The sequence below is a fragment of the Calidris pugnax genome, unplaced genomic scaffold (genome assembly GCF_001431845.1).
Source record: "Calidris pugnax isolate Ruff unplaced genomic scaffold, ASM143184v1 scaffold44, whole genome shotgun sequence".
NCBI classification, from domain to species: domain Eukaryota; kingdom Metazoa; phylum Chordata; class Aves; order Charadriiformes; family Scolopacidae; genus Calidris; species Calidris pugnax.
In genome coordinates this window covers 3,409,202-3,419,428 of record NW_015094506.1, presented here as the reverse complement: position 1 = coordinate 3,419,428, position 10,227 = coordinate 3,409,202, and the positions used below count along the sequence as shown (strand labels likewise).

The window sequence follows — 10,227 nt, the reverse complement described above, 5'->3', positions numbered from 1 at the left end:
GGGGGGGGCGAGAGGCCGGCTCCCAGAGTGACAGCCGCGCCGCCCTGTTGGCGGCGCAGGGGGAGCGGTGAGGGGGCGGGACGGAGCGTGAGCGCGCTTGCTGATTGGCTAAAGCCACCCTCCCGCCTAGCCACCGCCTCCCCCGGGTGCAGGCGCGGCGGCAGGGCGCCCCCTGCTGGTCGGTGGGGCCGCCATTACCCCTTGGCCCTGTCCCCCGGGCGGCCCTCCCGTCCTGGGTCCGAACCGTACCTCTCCTTGTTGGCGTCCCCGGGGAGCTCCCCCTTCCCTTCTCCCGGCTGCAGCCTGCCTGGGCAGGCGGCCTCCAGCACCTCGGGCTGCCAAGTGCGCCCTGCTCACACCTGCCTGCGATTGTGACACCAGCTCCTTAAATAGTTTAGTTGCAAAATATATCTATGTGTATTTGTGTAACTCACTCTGTCTCTCTCTGTTCCGGGGGCAACATGTTTTCTGGCAAAACGGGGCAGAAGGAGCTGGGGTGGCGGCTGCGTGCCGGCAAATGGCGCTATGACTGCTGGCAGAGCCCAGGAGCCTCCCTGCCTCATCCCCTCTGGCTCCCTGGGCACAGGAGGGACCCCAGCGGGTGGCTTGTTCGCAATGGGGGACCTAGGCCAGGAGCTGAGTCCCATAGGGGTGGCAGGGCCTGGAGCGCAGGTCGCCGGCAGGGACATGGCGATGTGGGGAAGAAGGCTCTGTGGAGATGGGAGGACAAGATGGAGGGAGAAGAGGGGCACCATCCCCCTGGCCCTGCTCAGTTCTCCGTGGGCTGTGCTGGTGGTGACGTGGCCGTGGGGCTCCTTCCTCCCCCAGCCAGCGGCTGCCCCTCATCTGTGGCTCCTAGGGCACAGTCCATGGCAGCTGCCGCCTCGGCCTCGCCGGCTGGAGGCCTGGGGGATGGTGGGGCGTCTCGGCTGTGGCGGGGTGCCGGCTGGGGGGGCAGCGGCGGAGGGACGGAAGGGGCTCGGCTGGGTGCCCCGGCTGTCCGTCGCGGCCGGGCTTTGGGGCTGGTGGTGTGCTCCGGGGCTGCCGGGGCGGGAGCCGTGCTGCGGGGCTGGGCCACGGGTGGCGGCGGCATGGTGGGTCGAGCTGGAGCCGGGCGCTTGCCTGGAAAGAAAGCTGGGATGGAATTGTGGTCCCCTCTGCTGGGGTCTCTCCCCAGAGCAGAGGGGGCTGCGGTGCCAGCCATCAGCCAAACAAGGTGCTGCGGGCAGACTGATGGACAAGCTACTCCTTGCCCAGTTCCCATACTGGAGACCCAAGTACGTGACAGATTTTGGGGTCTTTTCCCACCCTCTTCCCCTCACAAGGGGCCATGAGGTTTGACACCTCTTTGCAGGGGGTGTTCACCCCCACATTGGAAGACCGGCCACATTGCCCCTCACCCAGGGATGGAGCACACAATGAAGGGCCAGATCCTGGCTTTGCTGCCCCGGCCAGGGCTGCTGCTTCTCACTTGGTGTCAGGGATGTTCCCAGCACCCTTTCGTGTGGGAAATGGCGGGATGAAGGCAAAGCAGAAGGGGTAGCGTTAGGGAGGTATAATCTCCCAAGCACTGTGCCACCTGGGGCACCCTGACCTTTACGGGCTGTGTCCTCGGTCGTCTGTGAAGCTGGTGGTGCCGTGGCTTCAGAAGGTGGTCTGGTCACTGGTGGGGATGCTGGCTGGGACCTAGCCTCGGGGTCCCTTGAGGTGCTGTGCAGAGAATGGGGCGAGTCAGGTTTCGGTTGGTCCTGCCTGCAGGGCACCTTGCATTCATCTGGCAAGGATACGGGCCATGGCGTGGAGTGGGATGAGGGGAGGACATGAGGAGAGCTGGGACAGTCAAAGCTCCCAGCTCCTGCTGGACTTACGCCTCTCCATCCGTGAGAGCCGGGGTGCTGGCTGGAGGGGGCTCAGGGGACGGGTCTTCCACTGGGGTGGCCTTGCGAAGTTCACTGTTTGCGGGTGGCGTGAACATGCCTGAGACGTTGAAATCTACCTCTGGGTGGAAAGCAAGGAGGAGACCCCATGAGGAAGCACTTGCCAAGCAGAGTTTCCCCTGGTGACCCCGTAAGCAGAGAACCGGAGCAGCCCCTTGCTTCCCTCCTCCTGGGGATGGAGAAATATCCCTTTCCCTTCCTCCTCCCCTTCACTCTCTGCTGCAGCCCCCCCCAAGTCAAACCTTGGCCCTACCTCCGGGGAAGAGGGTGTCTGCATTCTGGATGAGGGCTTCCACCACGCCCACCACCTGGATGGAGGAGACCGAGGCCAAGTCCAGTTGCACAGGGTCTCTGAGAGACAGGGGTGGGGGAGGAATCAGAAAAGGGGTTTAGGGGCATTAACCCTTTTGGTGTTCATTCCTGAGGGTAGAGAGCCCAAGGCAGGTGGGAGGATGGAAGGTGGCCTCGTTGCCTGTCCTGGAAACCCTAGTTTGGTGTTGGAGGCTATCCATGTCACAAGTGCTCTGGGTCTCAGCCTCTTCCTCTGCTACTTTGCGGAGTGGCTAAGGAGACATGTGCTTGGCAAGGGGAGTTGGCTGCTTGGGGAATGTGGGAACAGGGGTTGGGACTTGAGAATGGAAGAGGTGCAGGTGCTGCCTGAAGGCTGCAGGATCAGCCTTGCCCATGGCGTGAGCTGCTTCCCACCCCTCCAAGCCAGGTCTTACTCTGTGTTCTGCTGCGGCCACAGCAGGTTGGGGCCCAGCACGATGGCGATGTTGCTGGGGGTCATTTTATTCACCTCCTGGTGCTCGGCCAGCTTGGCTAAAAACTTGATCAGGTACCTGTGGGGTAAAAGAAATGCAAGTGAGCAGTAAGTATGGATTCAGGGAGGGAATGGGTGCCCCTGGTGATTGCTTGGGGCTGAAGAAGCCCTGTCCCCGCAAAACACCTCAGATTGTTGTAGCTGTCCCGGGGCAGGCGGCTGCAGGTGTCTTGAAGGCTCTGTACACGGTCATCAATGTCCTTTAAGCTGCAAGAGAGAAGAAGGAGGAGCGGAGAGCTCAGCCCTCTCCCTACGGCAGAGAGGGACGCAGAGAGAGCCAGTGTTGGCCGCCCCATGTAGAGAGAAGAAGGAGGAGCGGAGAGCTCAGCGCTCTCGCTACGGTGAGAGAGATGCAGAGACAGCCATTGTCGGCCGCCCCATGCGGGGAAGGAGATGCCCTGCTGCTGCCTATACTGGGCAGGTGAGCCAGGCACCGACAAAATTGCACCCCAAAGCCTCCAAGGGGTTTAATATGACATGAATACAGCTGACCCTGGGGGCAAGCGCTGCCTTGCCACAAGCCACAACCCTATTTCACCATGACTACAGACGTCAATGGCACTGAGCCGATCCCTTTAGAAAGGTGCTCTCCCCCTTCCCCCAGGTTTTTTGATGTGTCTTCTCCGCCACTGTGTCCATCCTGAAAACAACAGGCCAAACTGGGCTGGTGGGCCAGGGAGATGGGGCTCACACCATTGAGGCCAAACTGGTCTTCCTAGGCTAAGCTCTTCTTGCAATCAAAAAGGGGCTGCAGCTTTCCGCCTTGCCCTTTCCATGTTTTTTTGAGATTTTGGGCCATCTGGATTCTTGCTGAGCAGGGGACAGACCAGGTGCTGCATTCTTATCTCCTCACATGGCAAATGAGGCTGAGCAGCCTTGCTCCAAGTGCTGGGAGGGACAGAAGGAAGGCGGAGGGGGGCCTTTTTAAGCCCCACGAGGCTTTTCCACCCCAGTGCCTGGACCTACCTGCCCACTTTGACCCATTCATCGTAGAGCTCAGAGGTCATCAGAGGCTGGGGCAGCTCCCGCAGGTAGGACTTCAGTGCACCTGGGGAGGGGGAGCGGTGGGGGTGATGGTGGTTGGGGGACGGCAGGGACTGCCCAATTGTGTCCCCCCATCCCGCCTCCCTGGCACCCACCAGCCACAGCGTGGGGGTCTGAGTAAAACTCCTCCAGGGCGTTGGAGCCGCTGGCCAAGCTGCTCTTCAGCTTCCTCAGCACCGAGGCTCCCGCCGCCAGCCGGAAAAGTCCCTGGGGATGGGGGGAAGAGGGAAGGGATGTGGGGTGGCTGCATTTTTGGGGGGGAGGGTGGCGGGGTGGGGGTCAGGAGTGCTGCCTACCTCCTCCCTCATGCCGGAGGCCAGCAGCATCATGACACAGGCTTCGATGGGCAGCGCGATCTCCCGGTTCAAGCTCTTGAGGTGTGTCTCCAGGGGCACACCGTAGTACCCCGCCACTGGAGTGTCTGCAGTGAAGGAGGGCTCTGGAAGAGGGAGGTGGATGTTGGGAGGGACAGCGGCCACCAGGGCCATCTGGCATCTAGCTGCCGTGACATCTCACTCCTAGCCGGGGCTGGCTGAGTGGAGGCAGAGGCTGGGCAGGCAGCATCTCCAGCCCACCTCAGGCTGAGATTCCCGTTCCACCAGCCCAATGTAGGAGGCAGCAGGAGATGCAGGGAGGGAAAACTTTCCTTTTCCAGCCTCACCAGCCGCTCTCGCATCCCCAGGCTCAGCCCTCCCCGGGCTGTGTGGAAGCTAGCGGGTACCTGTCTGGCTGTGGCTTTCCTTCAGCTCCGCCAGAGCCGAGTCCAGTGATCCCAGGGACTGCCGGTGGTACTGGGCTTGGATTTCCAGCAGCTGCCGCACAGGGGACAGGCAAACAGCACTCAGTTTGGCACTGCCCCCCCTCGGAGAGAACCCCCTTCCCCAGGACATTGCACCCACATGGAGGCAGGGCAAAGGGGGAGCTGCAAGTAAACCCTTGCTGGGGTCCATGGGACCTTGACTATAGTGAGAGGTAGAGGGCAAACTGGAGGGGGAGAGTCACTGAGACAATCCCCTCTGTGTGCAGTTGGTGCTGGTGGTGGCATTAACCCACACTGCATGGATCAAGGCCAGTTTTGGGCATCTGCTTGTGCCCGGGGCTGTCCCCTGCCATGGTTGAAGGGCTTGGTGTGGATAGGGACAAGGTTGGGCTCAGGCATACCCCAGGAGATGTTCACACACTGAAGAGGAGTGTGAGAGAGGACTTACTCTGATGAAGTAGCTGGCGTAGCTGTCCTCTTTGGTGGAGAAGTGGTAGAGGTCAGCCATGTACTCATCCTGGGAAGGAAGATGCAGAGAAAAGCAACCTTCCCCCTCCTCCCTGGCACCCAAGGAAGAGGGGACACCTTCACAAAGCACCTTCACCTGGGCTGTGAGTTGCCCAGACAGGGGTGCAGTAGTGAGGTTGGGACCCAGGGGGACAGACTGGGGCCATGTGGGGATTCCTCCTTGCTCTGCCACCCCATTTGAGTAATGCCCTATGATCAGGATCCTGGCACAAGTGGAAAACCTCCAGCTGCAGTGATCCCATGGGCTCTGCCAGACAAGGCGCAGGGCTTTCCAGAGGAACAGAGGTGGAGCAAACTGATGTGAAGGTCCTCTGCCACCCAACATGGACCCCAGCCAGCTCAGCTGGCTCCTAGCCCAGGGGAACCCCATAAGCTCCCTGCTCCAGTCCCTGGAGCCTCCTCTCTGCAGCAGCTTGTGCTTTGAATCTTTTACTCTTCTTTTCCCCTGGGCATAGGGCGTCTCCTTGAGGGACTGGTTTGCTTGAGGGACATGCTGGCTGGCTGCATCTGTCTTGGTGCAGTGGTCACCTTGGATGGAGCCACTGGAGAGGAACAGGTCTCCAGCCCTGGAGCTGCCCCATGGGTGCAGAGCAAGTGATGTTCTCACCTTGCATTGCTCCACCTTCCTCTTCACCTCCTCCTCCTCTTCCTTCAAGATCTCCAGTTTGTTGGCAGCAGAAGACGCCCCCGGGCCAACACCAGTGCCAGTGCTGTTACTGGAGCTCTTGGCAGCTTGGTTCAGCCTTTGGGGTGGGAGAGAAGAGTCACACCTACAGCCTTGGTGCCAGGGGAGAGTGGGGTGGGTGTGCAGAAGGGGTATGTGGACTGTGAGGGGGGTGGCAAATCATGCTGCTACTCTGTGGTGGATTTCCTAGGCCAGTGCCTCTAACTTCCCTCACCCAGAAAAACATACTCCACACCAAGGGGTCAAGACAGGGAGTACTCTGCTGCCTGAAACACTCAGGGTCTGCAGGACCCTTCCCAAGCCCCGTTCCTGAGATGTTCCTTCCTGTCCTCCATCTAGCCAGAGGGAAGGTGGTGTAGAAACGAGCCATCAGTGACTCATGGCTGCCCTGCTCTCCCAGAGGAACCCAGCGTGATATGGGCTACCCTGCAAGAGTCAGAGAAGTACCATCTCAGCAGCACTGAGCAGGGCCAGGGCACTTTGCTGCCTTCAGCAATGGCACTGCCCTTCTCTCCTTTGCCACAGAGCCAGTGGCTCAGCCCAAAGCGGGATGCACCCACAGAGAGGGTCTGGCTGGGTGCTCCTGAAGAGCTATTGCCTCTTTAACTTCTTCCCCAGCCCTGGGAAATTTGCTACCCAGGGCAATCATCTTCCTCTCTCCCCAACCTGGCTGGGGGCTGTGCCCCATGTCGTCTGTCTGTCCCCTCCGTCCCCCCACTCCCTCTATTCCCCGAGCCACAATGTGCCCTGTACCGGCTCTTGATGGTGTTCCAGTCAGAGATCAACTTCTGGAGGGTCTTCTTGCGCTTCAGGATGATAGGAAGCTCCTCCTGTGGGAAAGAGGGGCCAGAGGGCGTTGCAGAGGCTTGGGGATGTGGGAAGGGGAGGTGGAATGGGAGAGTGGTGCCTGGAGGGCAGCCAGGGCTACCTCACTGAGCTTGTTGAGTGGCTGCAGGACATCATGCTCCAGGGCGATCTCGAACTCAGCCAGGATTTTGGCCAGCGAGCTCTGTATGCAGCAGCCCATCTCCAGAGCTTTCCTGTGTGGAGGACAGAGATGAAATGACTGCAGGTGGCAGTCATGCCACCCTCTGACCCAACACCCCCCACCATACCCATACCCATACCCATGTGGGACCCTAAGCCACCCCTGACCCCCTCTGTAACTGGAGGTTGAAGGCACTGGCTGTTCCTTCTCCTGTGACACCAATGATGTCCCCGAGGCCAGGGTTTGACAGCTCAGCTTGGCTGTGGGAGCCCCTGAGCCAAGATAGTGGCTCTGCCAGGGTCTGGCATCTTTCGAGGTTGCCCCTGGCCCTTTCTTCCAGTGGCACTTACCCAAGGCTGGACTCCGTGTCCAGTTCCTTGAAGCTCTCAGCCATCGTCGTGGACAGAGCCATCAAGGGCAGCTTCTTCTGCACAGAGCCAAGGAATCAAGAAAGGTATGGTGAGCTGGTGTGTGAGCAGCTCCCTCCCCATGAAGCATGCCACCATGGTATGGGAGCAAGTGGCCAAACCCTGCGCCGGGTCACCATGTCTTCCCCTGGCCCACCCAGCTCCGTTGGCTGGACACGGACAACAGGGCTTCGGAGGGTTATTCAACGCAAAGACACTGTCCTCTGTCTCAGGAAGCCTCATGTTAGTGATGGCTGAGAGGGTTGCCCTTCTCTGCTCTACCTCGGTACCTGCTGGTGGCCACTGCTAGATATGGGGTCTAGGCTGAGCTTTAGGCAAACCAGGGGCCTGGCGTCCCCTTTGCTGGATAAGGACAGAGCAGGGGTGAGCATGGGCTGCGGAGGGAGGACTCTACTCACCACTCGCTTGTCCATCTCGGAGCCGCATTGCCCCTGCAGGCAGGCTTGGAGCCTCTTGGACACGCTGTGAGCCGCTCGCTTGGCTGGCTCGATCCTCTGCTCGATCTGGGGGCAGAACGGTGGGACTGGGGAAGCCCTTCCAGCAACCTGGGTGGGTGCCCTGAGGCCATTTCACCCCCACCCAGCTCTGGGGGTAGGTGAGCCCACCGAGCATCCCCCCTAGTCCAGGGAAAAGGGAGCACAGCTCCAGATCAGGATTCATCCCTCTGTGAGCAGCTGGGGAAGCCCTTTCCTGTGTCAGGAGCTATGGTCCTGGAGTCACCCTCCGGCACGTGGGCAGATGCCAGCCCCATGACTTGGACGTGCTGGCAGGGCAAATGGCAGGCAGGAACGGGGCAGGTTCCCACACCCAGGCACAAGCAGGCACACGCTTGCTGGCCCAGCCCACACCTCACCTGCAGCAAATCCTCTGGCAGGAGCTCAGTTGCTTCTTGGGCTCTGCAAAGGAAGGAGAAAGAGCCATCAGCAAATGGGGGTGACCTCCACCCAGCCTCCTCAGGAAGGCAGGTTCTTCTGTGTCCCACCCGCTTCTCTCAGGAGATGCTGGCTATGGTCTGGACCATCATGCACAAGGCAGAATGAGCCCAGGGGAATGAGAACAGCAGGAGAAGAGCAAGGCAGCCAACCTTGCTGGCTGGTGGACAGCCCATCAGACAGGGCTTCAAGTTCAGAGCACCATAGTCAAAATGTCCAGATGTGGCCTGTTTTTTTGAAGACAGGATGGCTAGCAGGGGTACATCATGGGTGGGGTGTTTGCTGGTGAAACCTTCTACCCCCCACTCCCCACCTCTCCCCTGAAGGTGAATCCGGGTGATCCTGCACGCATCTTTGCAGGCCAGGGTAGCCACCGGCTGTGGGGCCACCAGTGCTGAAGAAAGGATGTCTTTGTGGTCAAGCTAGGGACTGAGACCAACACCAAGCCTTCCAGAAGTGCCTATATGAAACCAGCTTTCTGCTTGGTTTTGCAGCAGGTATTAGGAGCAAATCAGGCAAAGGAAACTTTCGATTTGCAGCAAATTCTGCTCAAAACCAAATTGAAAACCCACCAGCCGCCATCACCACCAAACCTCCCTGATGCCTCTCATAGAGGAAACCTCTCTTCACAGCCCACTGCCGTTGCTACGCCCCAGGAACCCTGTTTGCTTTCCCTCTGCTGCTGCTGCTGCTGCTTTTTCCCCAGTTCGTGTTTCTCTCTTTTCACTGCCCGCCAGAGCCAAGCTGGGACGAGGCCGTGGAGCCGCAGGAAACGGGGGCGGCTTGGTTGAAGGCAAGCAACATCACGTGAGATTGTGGCCTGCAGAGGAAAGGCTCTGCAGCGGGTGAGGAGCTTGCTCTTGGGCTGCACGAGCTGCTTGAGACCTCCTGCCTGCCCGGCGTTAAGCGAAAGGGAGGCACATGCAACACGGAGATGAGACATCTTGAGGCAGGAGGCTTGGGAAAGGGGCTCATGCTCCCCTCCGAGGAATGCAAGAAGAGCAAGAGGCCACCAGGATGTAGGAGCTCCACCCCTGTGGCTGGTCTACTGGGCTGGCTGAAGGACCTCCGTGGTCCAGGGGACACGGTTGGTCCCGCTCAGCCTCCTAGAGCTGGAGACCCTGCAGAGGTGGCTGTAGGAGAGAGGGAGCGAGGGGGCTGGGAAGGGAGGGCCCAGCCCTGTAATTTCAGTTCTGGGTTGTGCAAGGGGAGAGCTTTGGAAAGCCGAAGAGAAAAATAAGGAAGCAATGGAGGTACGATGGAGCTGGAGGGATGTGTGTGAAACTGTAGGTCCTCCATGGGTCCTCTGAGGATCCCTGGTCTTCTCCTTAAAGGCATCCCGGGACACCCGTGCTGTTGGGCTGGCTAGAGCTATGCAGGGCATCTGGCCTCTGTGGGGCACCCCGGGCTCAGTGGGGAGGGCAGGTCCTAGCTGCTAACACCCTCCTGGTCACCACACAGCACAGGGCATGTGGCTGGAAGGTCCCTCTCCATTGCACTCACATCCTGGGGAAGCCAAGCTCCAGAAAGGCCCATTTCCAGGTGGATATAGCATCTCTGGGTCCTGGGAGAGGGTAGCTGGGCACGGGGTGCTCCTGAGCAGCACCGGTGCAGCCTTCCTGCTGCCCCATGGGGCTCTCACAGCCCCTCACCTTATGCTGAGGATGCTCAAAACCCAGGGTCATTCCCTTTTTCCCCTTTTCCCTGGCCACTGGCCCCAGAAGGTGAGTCCAGCCTTGGTGCAAGCCCTCCAGGACCCGCATCCCGCTCCCTCCCGGCACAGGTAGCGGAGAAGATCTTACCGGCTGGTGATGTTGGGATGGGACAGCTGCTGCCGCATCCGATTGAACTGCCTCTTCATCATCTTGAGAGCCGGGAGGAGACCACAAGAGCTGCTCCGCTCGGCTGTACCCACTCAGCACCCCTCGGTGATGCTTGGCATCGGACGGGGGCGGCCCCTTGGGTCCCAGGAGCCGCTCTGCCCCTCGCTTTTCCCTGAGAACCTCTCCCTCCGTACTCCTCTCCTTCCTCCTTCCCCCTTTTTCTGTCTCGCCGGCTGGTCCCCTCCCTCGTCCCTCCCTGGGGATGCCCTGCCTGCTTTC

At 60.2% G+C, this 10,227-nt stretch overlaps 1 protein-coding gene across 2 annotated transcripts; it reads right to left on the bottom strand.

Annotated features, from left to right (window-relative positions):
* Positions 1–423: 423 nt before the first annotated feature.
* Positions 424–10,227, bottom strand: SH3BP1 (SH3-domain binding protein 1). 2 transcript variants are annotated; one of them, XM_014963496.1, is made up of 18 exons: positions 9,928–10,227; positions 8,047–8,089; positions 7,592–7,696; positions 7,116–7,192; positions 6,706–6,817; positions 6,531–6,607; positions 5,700–5,835; positions 5,013–5,081; positions 4,526–4,616; positions 4,101–4,243; positions 3,900–4,011; positions 3,727–3,808; positions 2,887–2,967; positions 2,663–2,779; positions 2,191–2,288; positions 1,869–1,998; positions 1,595–1,710; positions 770–1,122 (listed from the first exon to the last, which is right to left on the bottom strand). In XM_014963496.1, exons 1-18 carry the CDS (start codon positions 9,987–9,989, stop codon positions 770–772), a joined length of 2,004 nt encoding a protein of 667 aa, XP_014818982.1. In that variant the 5' UTR covers positions 9,990–10,227. The 2 variants fall into 2 exon arrangements, with proteins under 2 accessions (XP_014818981.1, XP_014818982.1); XM_014963495.1 differs by having other exon boundaries at positions 424–1,122; positions 5,013–5,835.

Bases quoted from the DNA above. Each gene is read 5' to 3' on its own strand.
- SH3BP1 (XM_014963495.1), bottom strand. From the start codon at position 9,989: ATGATGAAGAGGCAGTTCAATCGGATGCGGCAGCAGCTGTCCCATCCC. The intron at 6,818-7,115 runs GTAAGTGCCACT...TCCTCCACACAG, and splicing joins GACACGGAGTCCAGCCTTGG to GAAAGCTCTGGAGATGGGCT. The intron at 2,968-3,726 runs GTAGGTCCAGGC...TCTCTCTTGCAG, and splicing joins GAATGGGTCAAAGTGGGCAG to CTTAAAGGACATTGATGACC.